Source organism: Dipodomys merriami, unplaced genomic scaffold (genome assembly GCF_024711535.1).
Source record: "Dipodomys merriami isolate MVZ:Mamm:240054 unplaced genomic scaffold, mDipMer1.0.p SCAF_9, whole genome shotgun sequence".
Taxonomy (NCBI): domain Eukaryota; kingdom Metazoa; phylum Chordata; class Mammalia; order Rodentia; family Heteromyidae; genus Dipodomys; species Dipodomys merriami.
Window position 1 is genome coordinate 9,088,517 of NW_027206512.1, and position 17,411 is coordinate 9,105,927.

General features: G+C 36.9%; 1 protein-coding gene across 5 annotated transcripts in view; it reads right to left on the reverse strand.

The window, feature by feature from the left end:
* Positions 1-7,009: 7,009 nt before the first annotated feature.
* Gucy1a1 (guanylate cyclase 1 soluble subunit alpha 1) overlaps positions 7,010-17,411 on the reverse strand; it is a 73,569-nt gene continuing 63,167 nt past the window's right edge. For 4 of the 5 annotated variants that reach the window (XM_070012995.1, XM_070012992.1, XM_070012993.1 and 1 more), the window contains 2 exons: positions 16,047-16,201; positions 7,010-8,974 (listed from right to left, as the gene is read on the reverse strand). In XM_070012995.1, the coding sequence (XP_069869096.1) occupies positions 8,770-8,974; positions 16,047-16,201 (360 nt within the window). In that variant the 3' untranslated portion in view covers positions 7,010-8,769. Of the gene's footprint in view, positions 8,975-16,042; positions 16,202-17,411 lie in introns of those variants that run through there. The other variant, XM_070012996.1, reaches the window with a different exon arrangement.

Consider the following 17,411-nt stretch of genomic DNA (forward strand, 5'->3'; position numbering starts at 1 on the left):
AGGGTGTATATTTGTATTAATTATGACATTGGAGCACACTTGAAGATCTCACTCCAATTATAGAGAAAGCTTATTTAATCAGGAGGAAATAAACAATAAATCAACACACTGTTCCTGAAGTTGTCTGTGAATAGTTAACATGAAACTTTCTCTTCATTTTTTTTTATACTTCATTCTTTTTCAATAAGGAGGGCCATTTGTTGTAGTGTTGAATAATCAATTGGTTAGCACTTTTATATAATTGCTGATTTCTAGGAACATTTCCCTCAAACGTCATTCATTACTCAGCATACAAGCTCCTCACTTTTTCTCTTTTAGACAGCCAAGACACTTTTGGTATCTTTCTTTGTTGACAGAACAGCAGAGAAGGGCCTGGTATTTTGCAAGTGACTAAGTTAGTTGTCACAGTTTTCATGGTTGTTCATAGAAGATCCATGATTCCTGGAAAATCAGTGACCAAGGATTGACTTCCTAAAATAGTACCAGAGAGAAGGTATTAGAATGACTTAGCATTGATTTCCTAAGCTTCGGTTTCCACAGAGCTGAATCACACCTACACAGGCAGCAGCAGGCACTTTAGGATACCCAGAGCTCAGATGCACACATCTTTTATCTTGTCATAAGTATGTCTGCCCTCTTCTCTGAAGGAAGATTTCATCTCTGTCATTTAACTGTGCTTGCTATAAAAAAAAATCGTGAAAAGATAAAGGACAATAAAGACAACTAACACTTCCTTCCTTTTTTGTCCTACCCTAACACTAACTCTGGTTTTCTGATGGAAAATTGTGTTCCAACAGAGCCCAATGGAGACAAATTGACTTCAACCTTGTACTACAACATATTTGGATAAGAAAGGATAATTTCATTATAAATTCATTTTTGCTGAATTTTTAGTTCTCTGTGATTTGATGGACTTCATAATTTTTGTTAGAACAAGTAGGTTTATACCTAAAATGTCCTATATCTTATTTACCTATAACCTTAAAAAAGGTATTTTGTGCATGACCTGTGCATGCCAATAGCTTGACACAATAATATTTTATTCTTTCTGTACCAGTAATGAGGTTTGGAGCCAGAGCCTGGGCATTGTCCCTTAACTTTAGTGTTCATAGCTAGTACATTACTGCTTGAACCACGGCTCCATTTCTGGATTTACTGGTTAATTGGTGGTAAGTCTCAAGGACTTTCCTGCCTAGGCTAGCTTTAATTTGTCGTCTTCAGATCTCAGCCTTCTGGGTAGCTAGGATTACAGGCCTGAGCCAGCAGTGCTCGGCATATAATAATCCTGATGTATTAGAGGTTTTGTCCAACTGTAGTTGCAAGATCTACATCATGACAAATGTATTTGTGTACCTTGGAATAAAATATATTAATTTTATGATTCATATTTCTTTCTAAACAGAACTCATTTTATCTTTTAAGAGCATTTTCATTTAAGCACTTTTATTACCATTTTTATGTAGCAGCAATGTCTAACAAACTTCTAAGACAAGGAGTAATATTTTGATAGACTTTGCAGCTCTGCCAAAAGCAGAACTCAAAATAAATGTGTTATTTAAAGTAACTGAAAAAGAAAATAAGAAAGGAATAGTCTTTGTTCCAAAGGGTTTTCAATGCAAAGTTCAATAACTATCCTTTACATAAAAAGCAAAATAAAAGAATTATTTAAACTAGGAAACAATGGGACACCTATTACAATGAATACTTTTCAAAAGTGGGAGAAAATTGTGGTAATGATGTTAAACATTTGCTGAAAAGCTCTAGTTGCCTCTTTATGAAACTGTATGAACAAAATATCTACTTTCCTTTATTTCTCAAAAAACGTAGTTTCCTCTAAACCAAAATTAATAGACTTCTTCCAGTTATTCATTCTCCCTTCACGTCAAATATTATTTCCCCCTTTTAAATAAGTTCCTGGACAAAATTTTCATTTATAACTATATATATTTATAACTATCTCAGTCTATATACCAACTATTAGTATGCTTTTCTATATAAGCATGGATATCAGTGTAGAAGTTTTATTTAATTTTCACTTACTCTAGAGAATCATTGTTATAGTTTCATTGGAAATGACTCCAAATTAGCCAGTGATTCTTCATTTATATTGAATCACATGTCACTTGGAGATTGGGGAAAAGGTAGAAGGTATGTATATGTGTGTGTGTGTGTGTGTGTGTGTGTGTGTGTGTGTGTGTGTGTGTGTGTGTGTGTGTGTGTGTGCATGTGTGTGTGTGTATACACTTAATTTTCTATCTATATACACATACATTATATATGTGTGTATGTGTGTATACATACACACAAGTTATAGAGCTACAGGAGAGAAGATCTTTTTTTTTTCTTTTTTTCTTTTTTTTTTTTTTCCGGTAGTGGGGCCTGAACTCTGGGCCTGGGCACTGTCCCTCAGCTCTTCAGCTCAAGGTGAGCACTCTACCACTTGAGCCATAGTACCACTTCTGGCCTTTTCTGCTTATGTGGTGCTGAAGAATCAAACCCAGGGCCTGATGCATGCAAGGCAAGAACTCTACCACTGAGCCACTTTCCCAGCCTGAGAAGATCTATATATCTATATCTATATCTATATGGGGCTTTGTGGGTGAGAAGGCTGTGGGTACGCATGCATGCACATATGAAGACAGAGTTAACATATCATGATAACTAATGTACTAATATCATGTAGTTTTCATAAGATTGGTGAACACTGCTCTGGAATAGTGACTAGCAAGATAGCAAGTCATACAGTTTACAAATTCTCAGTTGCCATGTGAGAGGAGTTGTAACTATATTTTTAAATAGTAAAATATTTTATTCATTTCAATTTTACAGGTTACAATCTATTCAGATAGGAAGACAGCTCCTTTGCCTGGATTCCCAGTTTACAAATTCTCAGTGGCCATGTGAGAGGAACTGTAACTATATTTTTAAATATTAAAATATTTTATTCATTTCAATTTTACAGGTTGCAATCTATTCAGATAGGAAGACAGCTCCTTTGCCTGGATTCCCTCAGCTGTACACAACTAAAATTGCTGCCATGTCTATAAAGTCAGAGAATTCCATATCCACTGTCACCATAACTTTTCAAAGAGCTTCATTTCTGAGCATTAATACCAGGTATAATAATTCATTGGGCTGCCCAGTTTCTGTAATAGCATATTTACTTTGACTTGCAGTTCTTAATATTTTTTTAAATTTCTTATTTTATTGTAAAAATGCTGTACAGAGGTTACAGTTACACAAGTAAGGTAATGAGTACATTTCTTATTGAACATTCTTACCCACTCCTTTGTTGTTCTCCCACTATTCCTTTCCTCCCCTAATCCTCCACCTTCTCCTTTACCAAAGTTGTAAAGTTCATTTCCGACACAGTGTCTTGTGAGTATCATTGCAATGATCATTCTTGTCCTTTCAGCATTTTTGTTATTACCATTAAGTAGTTGTACAAAGGAGTTGCCATTTAACAAAGACATTTATGAATACAATGCATCTTGCTCAGTGTCACCTTTTTCAACATTCTCACCAATCCGTTTTTTATGCATCTCTTCCCTCTCTCTTCTTAATTTATTAGGCTATACATTGAATTCTTGACTGAATTCTCTCTCTCTCTCTTCTCCTCTTCATTCATCTTTCCCTTTTCTCTTGACCCCATCCACATCTTTCAAGGACCTGGAGTTTATTTTGTTGAACTTTGACTGCCTAATCAGAATACAGCAAAGCCACCAAAACAACCATTTTCATTGCAGCAGTATTCACCAAAGCAAATGTATGGAATCAGTTCAGATGTCCCTCAATGGATGAATGAATCAAAAATGTTATACTCACTCATTATAATGAATGGTCTTGTACCATTTATAAAGAAATAGAAAGACATGCAATTTGTTTAAATTAACTTTGAAGTTAGCTCATACTTTTTTCTTCAATAAATATGGATCTGGCAGCATTTTAGACTAAATAGCTACCTTTAGAGTTTTACATCTACAGAGTTAAGTTGTGCTAAACACTTTTCTTCATATTTTGGGGGATTTTTTGACATGACATTAGTTAAAAAAATGTATAAGCTTGAAAATTAGCCCACTTTGTTCTGAAATCTTTTCCAAACATTTCTGAGATTAAGTCTTGGATATATCACTATGATTTTATGCTGATACCTACCCTAATTTTTAAGACTATGATATTTATATTTCATGTTTATTTCAAGTTTATATTTCAAGTTTATTATGATGCCAAGAATCAGAATGGATGGTAAGAGAAATATGGCCATTAGAATATCTCCTTTTTCTTAATGCTCATGTTTTTTAATTTAAAAAAATGCATTCATGAGGACTTCGCTATTTGTTTACAGGCATAGAGTATGGAAACAAATGAACATACAGGAAGTAAAAAGATGGTAGTTTCAGATAAAAGAATGTGTGGATTCTAGTGGCAAATCAAATCAGGTGCAGGTGTGTCTAAAACCAAACTTTCTTCAAAGGAAATATAGAGGGAGATAACATGCATACAGTTTGATGTGGTTTAAACTCAGAAAAACAAATGAATACCTATCATCAAGATAATGAAAGGAGCATCTAAGAAGGAACAACACTTCATCCAAAACCTACCAAGAACCAATGGAATCTGAACTTAACAAAAGTTACAAGGGTCTAATTAGTTCTTTACCATGAACTCTGGGCTGGCTGTCAAGACTGCATATTCTTCCCTGATTTTCACAAAATGTTTAGGACATGGAAAGTATCCCAGCCTAAGCTGTTCATAGTGACACTGTAAATAGAAATCCAAGAGACATTTTGATGTTATCTGCTTTAATGGGCTGTCAATGCTGTTTATCTATGCACAGAAGTGAATTGTGCTTCCTCTTGACTCTGAGGCATTGCATTTATCTTGAAGGAGAACTACAACGCATCTTGTTGAGGTTTTATTACATGAGGGGGAGGGGAGGGGAGGGAGAACCCTGGTGTTCCGTATCCACCCATGGGTCTTTAACTATTTCTCCAATTAACTGTCCAGGTTCCATTAACTGAAGGGTGGATTAGTACCAGGATACAACCTTAGGTGCTAAAGTCTGTTTTGTTCCTCAGTAAAAGGCAGGATCTGAATTAGTTCATATCTGGAACATCACCCAAAGATCCTATGGTAAAGGCATCATTCCAAGCTGCCTTTAAAGACAATAGTGAGACCCCCTAGCTCTTGCTCTTCCTCTTTCTCCCTTTATTTCTCAGCCATGAGATTGTTTATCTCAGCCATGTGATCCTACCATGATATGCTCTCCCAACCACAAGAAGAATAAAAATAATAAATCTACTTAATTATGGATGGAGATCTTTGAAACTGTAAGCCAAAATAAACTTTGCCTCTTCACAAGGTGATTTTCTCAGTATGTGTTACAGTAATGGAAAGCTGATTAACACATGATCTATCAAACCATCCTGACAAATATATATCTAAAAAGATTTCTTCACTTATCAATAATGGTTTATTTAGGTCAAACACATGTACTTAATCCTCTGCAATAAGTCATCAACATGTTCTTTTTGGGGACTTTAACAGTTGAGCTAACAGAGACTTGAGATATGAAAAACAAAACAAAACTTAAAAAAAGCATTTAGCATTGACTTTATTAGGGCTTTGTATGTAATGCTCTTGTGGAACAGTTCCTGCCTGGGCAATCTCAGGAGCCCCAAACACATACCCAGTACTATTTGGATTAGAATCTCTTGTTCATAGAGCACCTGCTTCATGCATCCTGTGCCTTCTTTGAACCTAAGCAGAGGACAGGTCTAGCAAGAGTGGTGTTGGTGTGAGTGGCAATAATAAGAGAAGCAATTTGGAGAAATATTAGTTAAAATAATACTATAACTCTTCTATTTTCTCTACCAAGGGATACCAGTGGCTTGAGTATTATGTGAAATTCAAGTGCTAGATAGCTGTCTGTTTATACTATTGATAAAATATCGAGAGGATAGCATGACTTATTTTACTTTGAAATGCAGACAAATATTTAGGTAAAATGTACAAATAGATATCCATTATTTTCATGTGTTTTCCAAAACTACTGTTCACAGATATGCATCTCATCTTCCCATTTTCAACCTTTAAGGCTTTCTCCCTATCTAGAATCTTTGATACTGTGGCTCACACCCATACTCCTCTGATTTGCTTCTTTTATTATTTTTTTCTGTGATTAACTTGCCCTGGTTGGTTTGTCTAGGGAACTTATCAGAGATAGTTTCTCTGGGAAAATACAGTGTTGATGCCTTTTTATTTAGATATAATGTCAAAATTATAGAAAAGTTGCAGGAATAGGAATACAAGGAACTCCAGTACAGCTTTGAACCCAGATTTATACACTTCTCACCAATTGTTCTATATGTGCAGGTATCTGTGCATGTAGTAATACATCACATACACATGGAAGATAACTTTATCTTCTTTGCAGTGATGGGATTCAAACCCAGGGCTTTACCCATGTGAGGAAAATGCTCTACCACTGTGCTGCACTGCCAACTCTGAAAAATATTATTGAATGGTAACTTACAAACTTTTAGAGCACAGATTAATCAAGTTGGGGACACTAATATTTGATGAAAATTGTTGTTATTTTATGTCTATTCAATTTCTTTAGGTTTTTTTCCCCCTATGTATTCAGTTCTAAAAAGAAAATGTTGGGCTGGGAAGATGGCTCAGCAGTAGAGTGCTTGCCTTGCATGCATGAGGCCCTGGGTTTGATTCCTCAGCACCATATAAACAGAAAAAGCTGGAAGTGGTGTTGTAGGTCAGGTGGAAAAGTGCTAGCCTTGAGGTGAAGAGCTGAGGGGCAGCGCCCAGGCCCAGAGATCAAGCCCCATGACTGACCAAAGAAAAAAAAAAAGGAAATGTCCATCTTTCTTTTTAAAAGAAATTCTTACTGAGTTTCTTATCATTGTAAGACTATAAATCTATAAATACACTTCCCTCAGACCTATGGTACACCCAATAACAGGGCAGGTTTTCAATGAGACATATCCAGTCCTTTAAGACATTAGGGTATTTATTGAACAGTAATCATTGCAGTATATACAATAGTGCTCCTGCTATATAGAGGTCAATTAGGGATTACTTTGCTTCCAAGCCTGGGCACAAGTAGACAAACTTAAAGAACTTTTAAACTGAGCTACTTTATAGAACCCTAACTAAGTAGTCAGTGTATGTATACATTGTATGGTTCTGCTGATCCTGATTTACATGCTATAATCCTCTCTTGCTTTCAAGTTGATCTCTTCTTTTGAGTTAATTTTAATCGAAGTATGAGTACATGATTATATACAATAACTGCACAGATATTAAGTGTCCAGTAAGTTGATCTTACCTCAAAAAATGAATCCTTTTTTTAAATCAAACTCTGATTTCAACAGAGTTCATCAGAAAACAGACAGTAAATATAAAATTTCATACTCTGTTACTATAACACTATGGTAAAATACTTGTTTAGCATTTGTGAAACCCTGGGTTCCATTCCCAGCGTAGGAAGGTAACATTCAAGCTCCAGAAAAATGGTTAGTTATTTCTGTGATGCAATCTCAGCCTTGTTTTTTTTTTTTTTTAAATCAATACTAGTGGTCTCCTAAGAAAATATCTTAAGATATTTCAAGTAGATAAAATAATTCACAGATATACACTTAATAATATAAAAACTTGATTCTAATATATATACACACACCATAAATGCTTAGCACAAATATTTAAGAAAAATGAGCTACAAAAATCATTTTTAAAAGTCTATTTTCCACTCCTGAACTTAAGAATTTTTTCCCATGGAAGTTGTATGGCTCATCAAGGCAATGGGTGATGTCTGCTGAATTAGACCCAAGTTATTCTCAGTGTGTGTGTGTGTGTGTGTGTGTGTGTGTGTGTGTGTGTGTGCATGAATGTGAATGTTGTACTACTTTATAACTTATCCCTTGGATGCACACATTAATCCCATGTTGCTCCATTCTTGCATATTAATAGAGGCTATAAGCTTCTATTATTTTGGATATTTTTCTGTTATAATACTCAAATTATTAGAAATTAAATTGGTAATATAAATTAATACAGCCTTTGCCATGTATAAAATAAAAATAATAAATGTCTAACAAAGAAAATTCTTATGGAATGATACATTGTGTAATGGGGAAACTCTAAAAATATTATTTGATAGTCACAGAAAAATTTGTAACATATTGTAATATAACACGTAGTTGTTTATTTTCTATTAAAAAAACCCAAGAAATAGAAAGGTGCAACTGAAGAAAAATATCTCAACCTATTTGCTTATATTGGCTAACAGCTAAATTAAGCATGACAATCAGATGCACAGTTGAAAGATTGAAATATCTTAATACTTCCAGGAATAGAGTCACTAATCAAAAGCTTTTATTAAGGTGACACTATCACAAACACACGTTAAATCCAGGAGCTTTTCCCAAGGCAGACGCCAGCAGGGGACTCCATTGCTCTATACATGTGAGTACAATAATTGGTATATGTACAAAGTGCTGAATTTTAGGTGCTGGAAGTTAGTGATTGTATAGAACAGAAACATTCTCCCAAAGTCACACTTTGAGGTTTGCTTTCTTTAAAGTACTGAGTGATTATGTCATTGTCATGTTACACTGAAGAGTAGATTGTGACTTAACTCCTGAAACTTTAATACTTCTCTTTTAACCTTCTGAATCTTAAAGTGCTTTCAGAGGTCCCATACATCCTCATAGGAGTCAAACCCCAAATACAAGGAAACAAACATCTGCATCACTAATCAATCCCTGAAGCTTTGCCTAAAAAGTTGGCATTGCCATATTCAATGTTGTTCTTTTGGAAGGATGGTTTTGATTCTGTTCCTTCTTGTTGATAAGCATCCAGAAAATGGCAGATTCCAGGAATTTCACTGGGGAAATTTGGTGGAAGCTCTTCCCTTGACCGAGGGGTAAACACAAAGCCAGGGCAGTCTTTGAGCAATCTGAAAAGATTAAAGATATTAATATGTGATGATGTCATAAATTAGTGACAACTTGGGAAAAGAAGATAATATGGTTACTAAAATATTCTAATGAAACCAGGAGCCAGTGACTCACACCTGTAATCCTAACTACTCTGGAGGCTGAGATCTGAAGATCAAGGTTCAAACTTTCCCTAGCAGGAAAACCCATGATACTCTTATCTCCAGTTAAGCTGTGGTTTAAGTGATAGAGTGCTAGCTTTGAGCCAAACAACCTCAAGGAAGCACCCAGAACCTGAGTTTGAACACCAGGATCAGCACACACACACACACACACACACACACACACACACACACACACAGATTCTAAATGATATTATCAGACATTTCCACAAAAGAAATAAAAAGAAAAATCAAATTCATAATAAGAATTCTACTATCTAATGTGTTTGACTTACATTAGAAGAGAGTAATTATAAAGTATTATTGTTTTGCAAAGCACTTGTGACTCACGCATGTAATCCTAACTACTCAGGAGGCTGAGATCTTAATTTGAAATCACCTTTGGCAGGAAATTTCCTGACACTCTTATCTTCAATTAACCCCCCAAAAGCCGGAAGTATTCCTATGGCTCAAGTAGTTGAGGGCCTTGAGGGCCAAAACTAAATGAAAATGCCCAGATTCTTAGTCCAAAGGCAAGCAGTGGCAAACACACAAACACACACATACACACAAATAAATGAGTAAAATAGAATAAAAATAGCTAAAAGTTTAACAATAGCAAAGTAAACCTCACGTATAATTATAATAGTATTGATACAATTTCCTGGATTGAAAATGGTATGTAGTGTCCATTTATCAATTCATTAATTGTACAAATATAACAGAGTACAAATCAAGGACAAGGAGTTATAAAAATATTAAACATATGTGAAAATAAGTTTTGAGTATTTTAATAAGATTTTTATATATTCCAAATTACTGGGATGCCAATAAGATTCATTCAGACATACTGGCTTTCTGTGTACTATTTGATACGTATGTGGAACATTTATCTTCATGAAAGCTTCTCTCTAACCAACTTGTCTCTTATTTGTTAGTATGGCTATTCAATTATGTTAACTCATTGTAAATTCTAGCCTCAATGTTTACATTTATGGCTTCTCTCTCTGTTTCTCTACATTTTATTAAAGGCAAAGTTAATAAGCATTCTACATAATGTTCTCCTCAGGCCATGGATGAAATTTTGTGAATAGTTTCAGGCTCTAAACAAACTTCTATAAAAATATCCTATATCATTTTTGTTCAACCAGATCGTGGCCCTCTGTTAACCAGTCCATGAGCTATGTCTGAATGAAAGAGACCAAGGAGGCTAAATTGGATTCTGTACTGTGATATTATTCTATGTACAGAAGAAGCCAATTGGGTAGAAATCCACATCTCAAGACTAAGTCTTTCAAGCAACACAGCATGTGAAGAATCTGTCAATTAAATTTTTTTACTAGTACATAAATAAATATGGAGTCATAAAACTAATAAAACTAATAGATATTATGTTTTCATCATAAAAATCAACATTGTTGAGTGGCTATATTATATAAAGCCTATTATTTGAATATACTCCAACCATTGGTATAAAATAGACTGGTTTATCTGGAACACAAACACATATTATGCAACAAGTACAGTATGTGTCTGAGTGATATGCTATATTTGACTCCCACTAGCTTGTGAATCAAGTATTAAATATTTAAGACTTTTAGAAGACAGACCTTTGGTGTGAATGTGGTATGAAATGTGCTGAAGTAGACATGTTAAAATCATAGCAACTGGGCTTGGAATGTGGCTGAGTGTTATAGTGTGTGCCTAGCATGCATGAAGCCCTGTTTGATTCCTCAGTATCACATAAACAGAAAAAGCACTGTGGTTCAAGTGGCAGGGCTCTAGCCTTGAGCACAGAGAGGGCTCAGTGATAGAGCCCAGGCCCTGAGTTCAAGCCCCAGGACCAGCAAAAAGAAAAATTAGAACAACTGATAAATATTACAAATCAGCTGTTTTTCCAGAAAAGTCACTGAGTTAGGGCTATGTAAATATATATATATATATATATATACATATATACAAATATATATATATATACATATATATTTACATATATTTATATATATATAAAGAGAGAGAGTATGTTCATGTAATATAATGTTCAATATAATGTACATACATTATATATATTATATAATATACATTATGCTTTAAAAAGAAATCACAAAACCACTAGCCAAGTACTAATGGCTCACACCTATAATCCTAGTTAACTCAGGAGAGTGAGAAATAAGGATCTCAGTTTGAAGCCATTCTGGGTAGGAAAGTGGAGTTGTGGCTCAAGTGATAGAGTGCTAGCTAGCCTTGGGCAAGAAAGCTCAGCATCTCAGGGACAGTGATCTGGCCCTGAGTTCAAGCTCCAGGAATGGCACCCATACACCCATACACACACATAATCCCAAAGCCAATATTGGGTACATTCAACGAATATCATAAAGAGACATGGGTATCTTGAATGAGGACACTTTTTTTGTTTTTTCTGGTCAATTGTGGGGCTTGAACTCAGGGCCTGCGTTGCTGTCCCTGAGCTCTTTCACTCAAGGCTAGTGCTCCACCACTTAGAGCCATAGTTGTACTTCTTTCTGGTTTTCTGGTGGTTAACTGGCGATAAGAGTCTCATTGACTGTTCTGCCCAGATTGGCTTTGAACTGCAATCTTCAGATCTCAGCCTCCTTCATTGCTAAGATTACAGGCATGAGGCACCAACACCCATCTGAGGACCTATTTTTCTCTGGCTTTGAATTTCTATCTGAAGGGATGTGAATAAGAGCTGAGTTTCTGCCTTCTCTGTGGCTTTTCTCCTCTCAGGTATGTCATATATTATTGATGAAGTTGGGAGAAAATGCTGAACATGCCCTGTACAGTTTCTTCAGGGCTGTATTGGGGATCCTGCCTGTCTGCAGAGAGCATATGGTCTCTGCTGTTCCTACAAATTATAAAAGAAGACAAGATCTGGTATGTCTGAAGTGGGACTATTGGTAACATTTTATAGTTATTAGTTTTAGCTTATGTTTCCATTCTTCTAAGTGAGGTGTGGCATCATTTCAAGTTGATCCACAGGCTTGACTGAAGGAGAATGGATTGGCTTAGGGCATGGTATGTGGAAAATCATTTAACCAAGTTAATTTATTTTTTGTTGGTTGTGGGGCTTGAACTTAGGGCCTGAGTGTTGTCCCTGAGCTCAAGGTTAGAGCTCTACCACTTGAGCCACAGCTCCACTTCTGGTTTTTGAGTGGTTAATTGGAGATAAAATTCGCATGGGAACTTTTTTATCAAGGCTGGCTTGGAACCACAATCCTCAAATCCGAGCCTTCTGAGTAGCTAGGATTACAGGTGTGAGCTAACTTGCCTGACTTTAACCAAGTCAATTTTAATATGCCATTTACTCATCAGCCATGAGGAGACCTAGAACAGGATTTATGAGTCTGTAGCTTGGTGAAGCTAAAGGCTTAAAAAGGGTGAGAGAATTCCTTTTTAAATGATTAACTTTCACGTGGACTTTTGCTGCATTGCTCAGGCTGGGCCCTGAGTGATCTTTTGGCTCAGCCTTCCTGTTATCTGAGACTGCCCCTGTCCTCATCAGCAGTAACTCATGAAAGTTAAAAAGAAAATGGGTCAGAGCACTGACAGGAAACCACTAAAATAAGTGGTGGGGAAGGAGCACAAACAAGACAGTGAGACAGTTCAGTCATGGGAAAAGTTTTAGAAAATCGGGAAGACATGGCATCAAAACACCCCATGTTAGAGCCTTGCCCAGATTCATGATGCCTTGGATTCATTGCCAGCAATGTTAGCAATATAGAAATCAGGAAAGCTAAAGAAAAAAGTATTTAAAGGAGGACTGCCTTTCAAGCCTATACAATTGTGACTGCGATGGAAATGGAGAAGATAAGGAGAGAATGGACCAGGATGTTAGCAGGGTATATGATGCTTCCCTGCTGTAAGAATGACTCCACCCAGTGAAGCCTAAGGGATAAGCATTGATAGCAGTGAGTGAAGGAGAAGTAAAGGGGGAAACAGAAACAATGAGTGTAGACAGGTGCTTTGAGATCAGCTAAGTAAAACAGCAGAAATCTGAGATGATTGTTGATATGAAAATAAAGAAGTTTCTATGTTTTCAAGAGAATTAATATGCTTGAGTTCTACAGAAAGAAATAATTGCCTCTAAGAGAAATTGACTATAGAGAGAGAAATTTGTTTTAGGCAGCAAAATTATTAAGAAGGTAACAGGACATAGCAAGACTATATTCCAGCAAAGACAGGGCAGCTGACCAGTGTAATATAAAAGAAGCTAGAGCCTCTGAAGTTACTACTCTCATGGCACCCACAACATGTCAGCTGGCAGTTCTAACCAAACTGCTGTGCTTTTGTGCAATATGAAGACATGTGATCAACCTAGACTGGGTTAGACATGAAATATTGCTGGAGTTCCAGGGGTTCTCAGGCTAGGCTTAGTGGTTCCCTCTATAATTCCAGCTACTGAGGAAGCTAAGAGTAGGAGGATTACATTTCTAGGCTGGCTTCAAGCAAAAATCACAGGACCCTATCTGAAAAATAACTAAAGCAAAAAGGGCTGGCATATATGACATAAGTGCCAGAATACCATCCAATAAGCACTAGGCCCCAAGTTCAACCAAAGAACACAACAAAAAAAGTTATCCTGAAGAAGATGAAAGATAATTTTCTTGGTGTCATTTAGCTATGATACAGAGCTCTTTTTCCCCATCCTGGCACTTGAACTTTGGGGCTAGGCATTATAACTGAGCTATTTTGCTGAAGGACAGTGTTCTACCACTTGAGCTAAAGCTACACTTCTGGCATTTTTGTGGTTAACTGGGACAAGCGTCCTAGGCTGGAATTTTGAACCACCATCTTCAGATCTCAGACTGCTAAATAGCTAAGATTAGATGCATGGGCCACAGGTACCTAGCATGTGACAAAATTTTTATTACAGAATTATTTCTTCCTATATGAAATAGTTCATTTTCTTGTTTAGAGCCTACAATGGCAGCTTTTAAGATTATAGTGTATAGGAGAGGAAAAAACAGATCTTCTTGTAGATAATAAAGTAGTTTCCAACTCTGCCAACATTTGCTTCCAATACATAAATCAGCAAATTTTAAAAATGTTTAGTGATGGGCTGGGAAGGTGGCTCAGTAGTAAAGCACTTGCCTTGCATGCCAGAGGCCCTGGGTTCGATTCCTCAGCACCACATAAGCAAAAAGAAAAAAGCCGGAAGTGGTGCTGTGGCTCAAGTGGTAGAGCGCTAGCCTTGAGCTGAAGAGCTGAGAGACAGCGCCCAGGCCCAGAGTTCAGGCCCCACGACCGGATCCCCCCCAAAAAAAATGTTTGGTTACCTAAAAGTTTTTTCCTAGAAAATTCTCCCCGGGTATCATATAGTAGGGAATTGAATTAGCCTTTGTCCTTAATAGCAAGTGAGCTTTTAAAATCCTGGGGATTTTCCAAGTTATAGGCATATCGTTATTTTTCATAAGTCCTTTGGGTCCTACCTGGGTTTGAAGTAATGACATGACCCAGAATGGGGTCAGGATTCCAGAGCTATCAACCAAGTAACTGGAAGGCTGGCATTCTGAGCCAGCCTGACACTGGACAAGGAGAGAAGGCTTTGAAAAGGAGCTCAGTTAGGGGCATTTGGGACTCTCCAGACTTCATGTTCCATGTGGTTAGTCCTGATGTATGTCCTTTAGAATTAAACTGTAAATAAGTACAAACCTTGTCTGAGTACTGGGAATCTATGTATATAATTATTTGACCTGAAGAATTCACAGGAATATTCCAGTACACTGATAATTAGAGTACTAGTAACCTGTAGACACTAGACATATGTCTTGTATTTGAAGAATGACAGTTTTATTGGTAATATGTTCCATAAATTGTATTAACAATATACTACCTCTGTGTTGTTACTGCTAGAATTACACCGCAGTGCATCAGATATCACATCTCAAATGTTTACTGATAAACTGAGATCATTTATAAGAGCTTTTTTGGTTTTTTGGTGGTGGTGGTCCTGGGGGTTAAACTCAGGGACTGAGTGCTATCCCTGAGATTTTGGGCTAAAGACTTGTTCCCTACCACTAAAACCATAGCTCTACTTCAAGCTTTTTGGTGGTTAATTAGAGATCAGAGTATCATGGACTTTCCTGCCTGGGCTGGCTTCAAACTGTGATCCTCAGTTCTCAGCCTCCTGATTAGTTAGGATTACAGTTCTGAGTCACCAGTACTGGCCTATAATTGCTTTTTAATGAAGAATGACAAAGGATGTGAAGCCTGTTAAAAATTACTATTGGAGATAGGTGCTGGTGGCTCATGCCTATAATCCTATCTACTAGGACACTAAGATCTGAGGATTACTATTTGAAGCTTGCTGAGGTAGGAAAGTCCATGAAAGTTTTATATTCAATTCAGAAATAAAATGCTGGAAGTTGAACTATGAAAAAGCTAAGGAAAAGCACCAGTCTCTGAGTTCAAATTCCAGTACTGGCACAATGAACAAACAAAAAATAATAATTGGGTAACAACTTTTTCATAAGGCTAAGTAGTAGTTTAAAAACTGTTCTTTTAATCTTTGTTTTCTGTTTTTCATTTTTAATTTTTTGCCAGTCCTGGGGCTTGAATTCTGGGCCTGGGAGCTGACCCTGTGCTTCTTTTCCTCAAAGCTAGCATTCTACCACTTAAGCCACAGTGCTACTTCCGCTTTTTCTGAGTTGTTTATTGGAGGTAAGAATCTCATGGACTTTTTTGCCCAGACTTTCTTGCCTGGGCTGGCTTCAAACCCCTATCCTTAGATCTCAGCCTCCTGAGTAACTAGGATTACAGGCATAAGCTACCAGCACTAGGCTAAGACTTTTCATTTTCTTATAAGATTACCTAAGAAGAAGAGTTAGGGAGAATCAACAAACCAATAGGGAGAAACAACAACTACATATAAATAAAGGCAATGGGTTTCAGGTATTAATGCAGTTTTTACCTGTAAGTTGTTGGACTGACATTGATTTTCCTTGGCACACTGCAGGACTCAAACTTGTTAGCCAGGGTGACATTGTTTCCAAAAAGACAGTAACGAGGCATTTTAACTCCAACAACTCCTGCAAAAACGGATCCAGAATGCAGTCCAATTCGCATCTGAAAACAGAAAAGAACACATTGTTCTATGTCTCTAGAAAATCACTTCCAGCTTCTGAAAATCCGATCTAAATGCTTCTAGCAGCAACTCTCGCCACACTCATTTACAAAAACATAACCAGGTGCAGGTGTCTCTCATGTGTAATACTACTACAATCGTAGTTACATAGAAGATTGAGATGTAAGGTTTGTAGGTCGGAACCAGCCTAGGCAGATAAATCTATTCTTGTCTCCAATTAACTACCAAAAAGCTAGAATGGGAGTAGTGGCTCAAGTAGTGAAGTGCCAGCCATAAGCAGGGGGATGGGAGGAAGCTGTTTGAGAGCATGAGGTTCTGATTTCAAAGATCCGGTACTAGCAACAAAAAGAAAAAAATAGCAGAAAAGGAAAAAGAAAAAGAAGACCAAAAAAAAAAAAAACAACCCCAGTTTTTAAAAGACTTAATTTTGGCAGTACTGAGGTTGGAACTCAGAGCTACTTTCTTCTTAGACATGTGTATTACTGCTGCTTGAGCTGTACTTTTAGCCCTTTCTGTTCTGATTATCTTGAGATAGTCTCACATTTTTTCTGAGGTTGGCTGTTATCTTCCTATTTATACTTTTTTACTTAGCCAGGAGCTGGGATGATAGATGTGTTCCAGTGTATCTTGTCTTCTTTCCTGTTTACCTGGGGCCTTACAAACATTTTTGCTCAGGCTGTTCTGTAATTATGATCTCCCAATCTCAGAATCCCGTGTAGCTTGGGATGATAGGTGTGTGCCATTGGGAGAGAGAGAAAGGGTGTCATAAACATTTTCTTAGCACTGGGTCTTAAACTGTGATCCTTCTGGTCTCTGCTTCCCAGCCAGCTAATATGATAGGTTTAAAGCTCTCCAGTACCAGATGTTTTGACTTAAAATAGTTTTGTAAACTGGGCACAAGTGGCTCATGCCTGTAATCCTAGTTACTCAGGAGTCTGAGATCTGAGGACTGAGATTTGAAGCCAGCCTGGGTAGGAAAATCTATGAGACTCTTATCTCTAATTAATCAGGAAAAATAAAGCCAAAGTGGAGCTGTGGCTCAAGTGGTAAAGTGCTAATCTTATAGCACACAAGTTCAGAGGCAGCATCCAGGCCGTGAGTTCAAGCCCCAGAAACACACACACACACACACACACACACACAAACACACACAACAGAAAAAAGAAAAATGGACTTGTTGATTCCAATGAC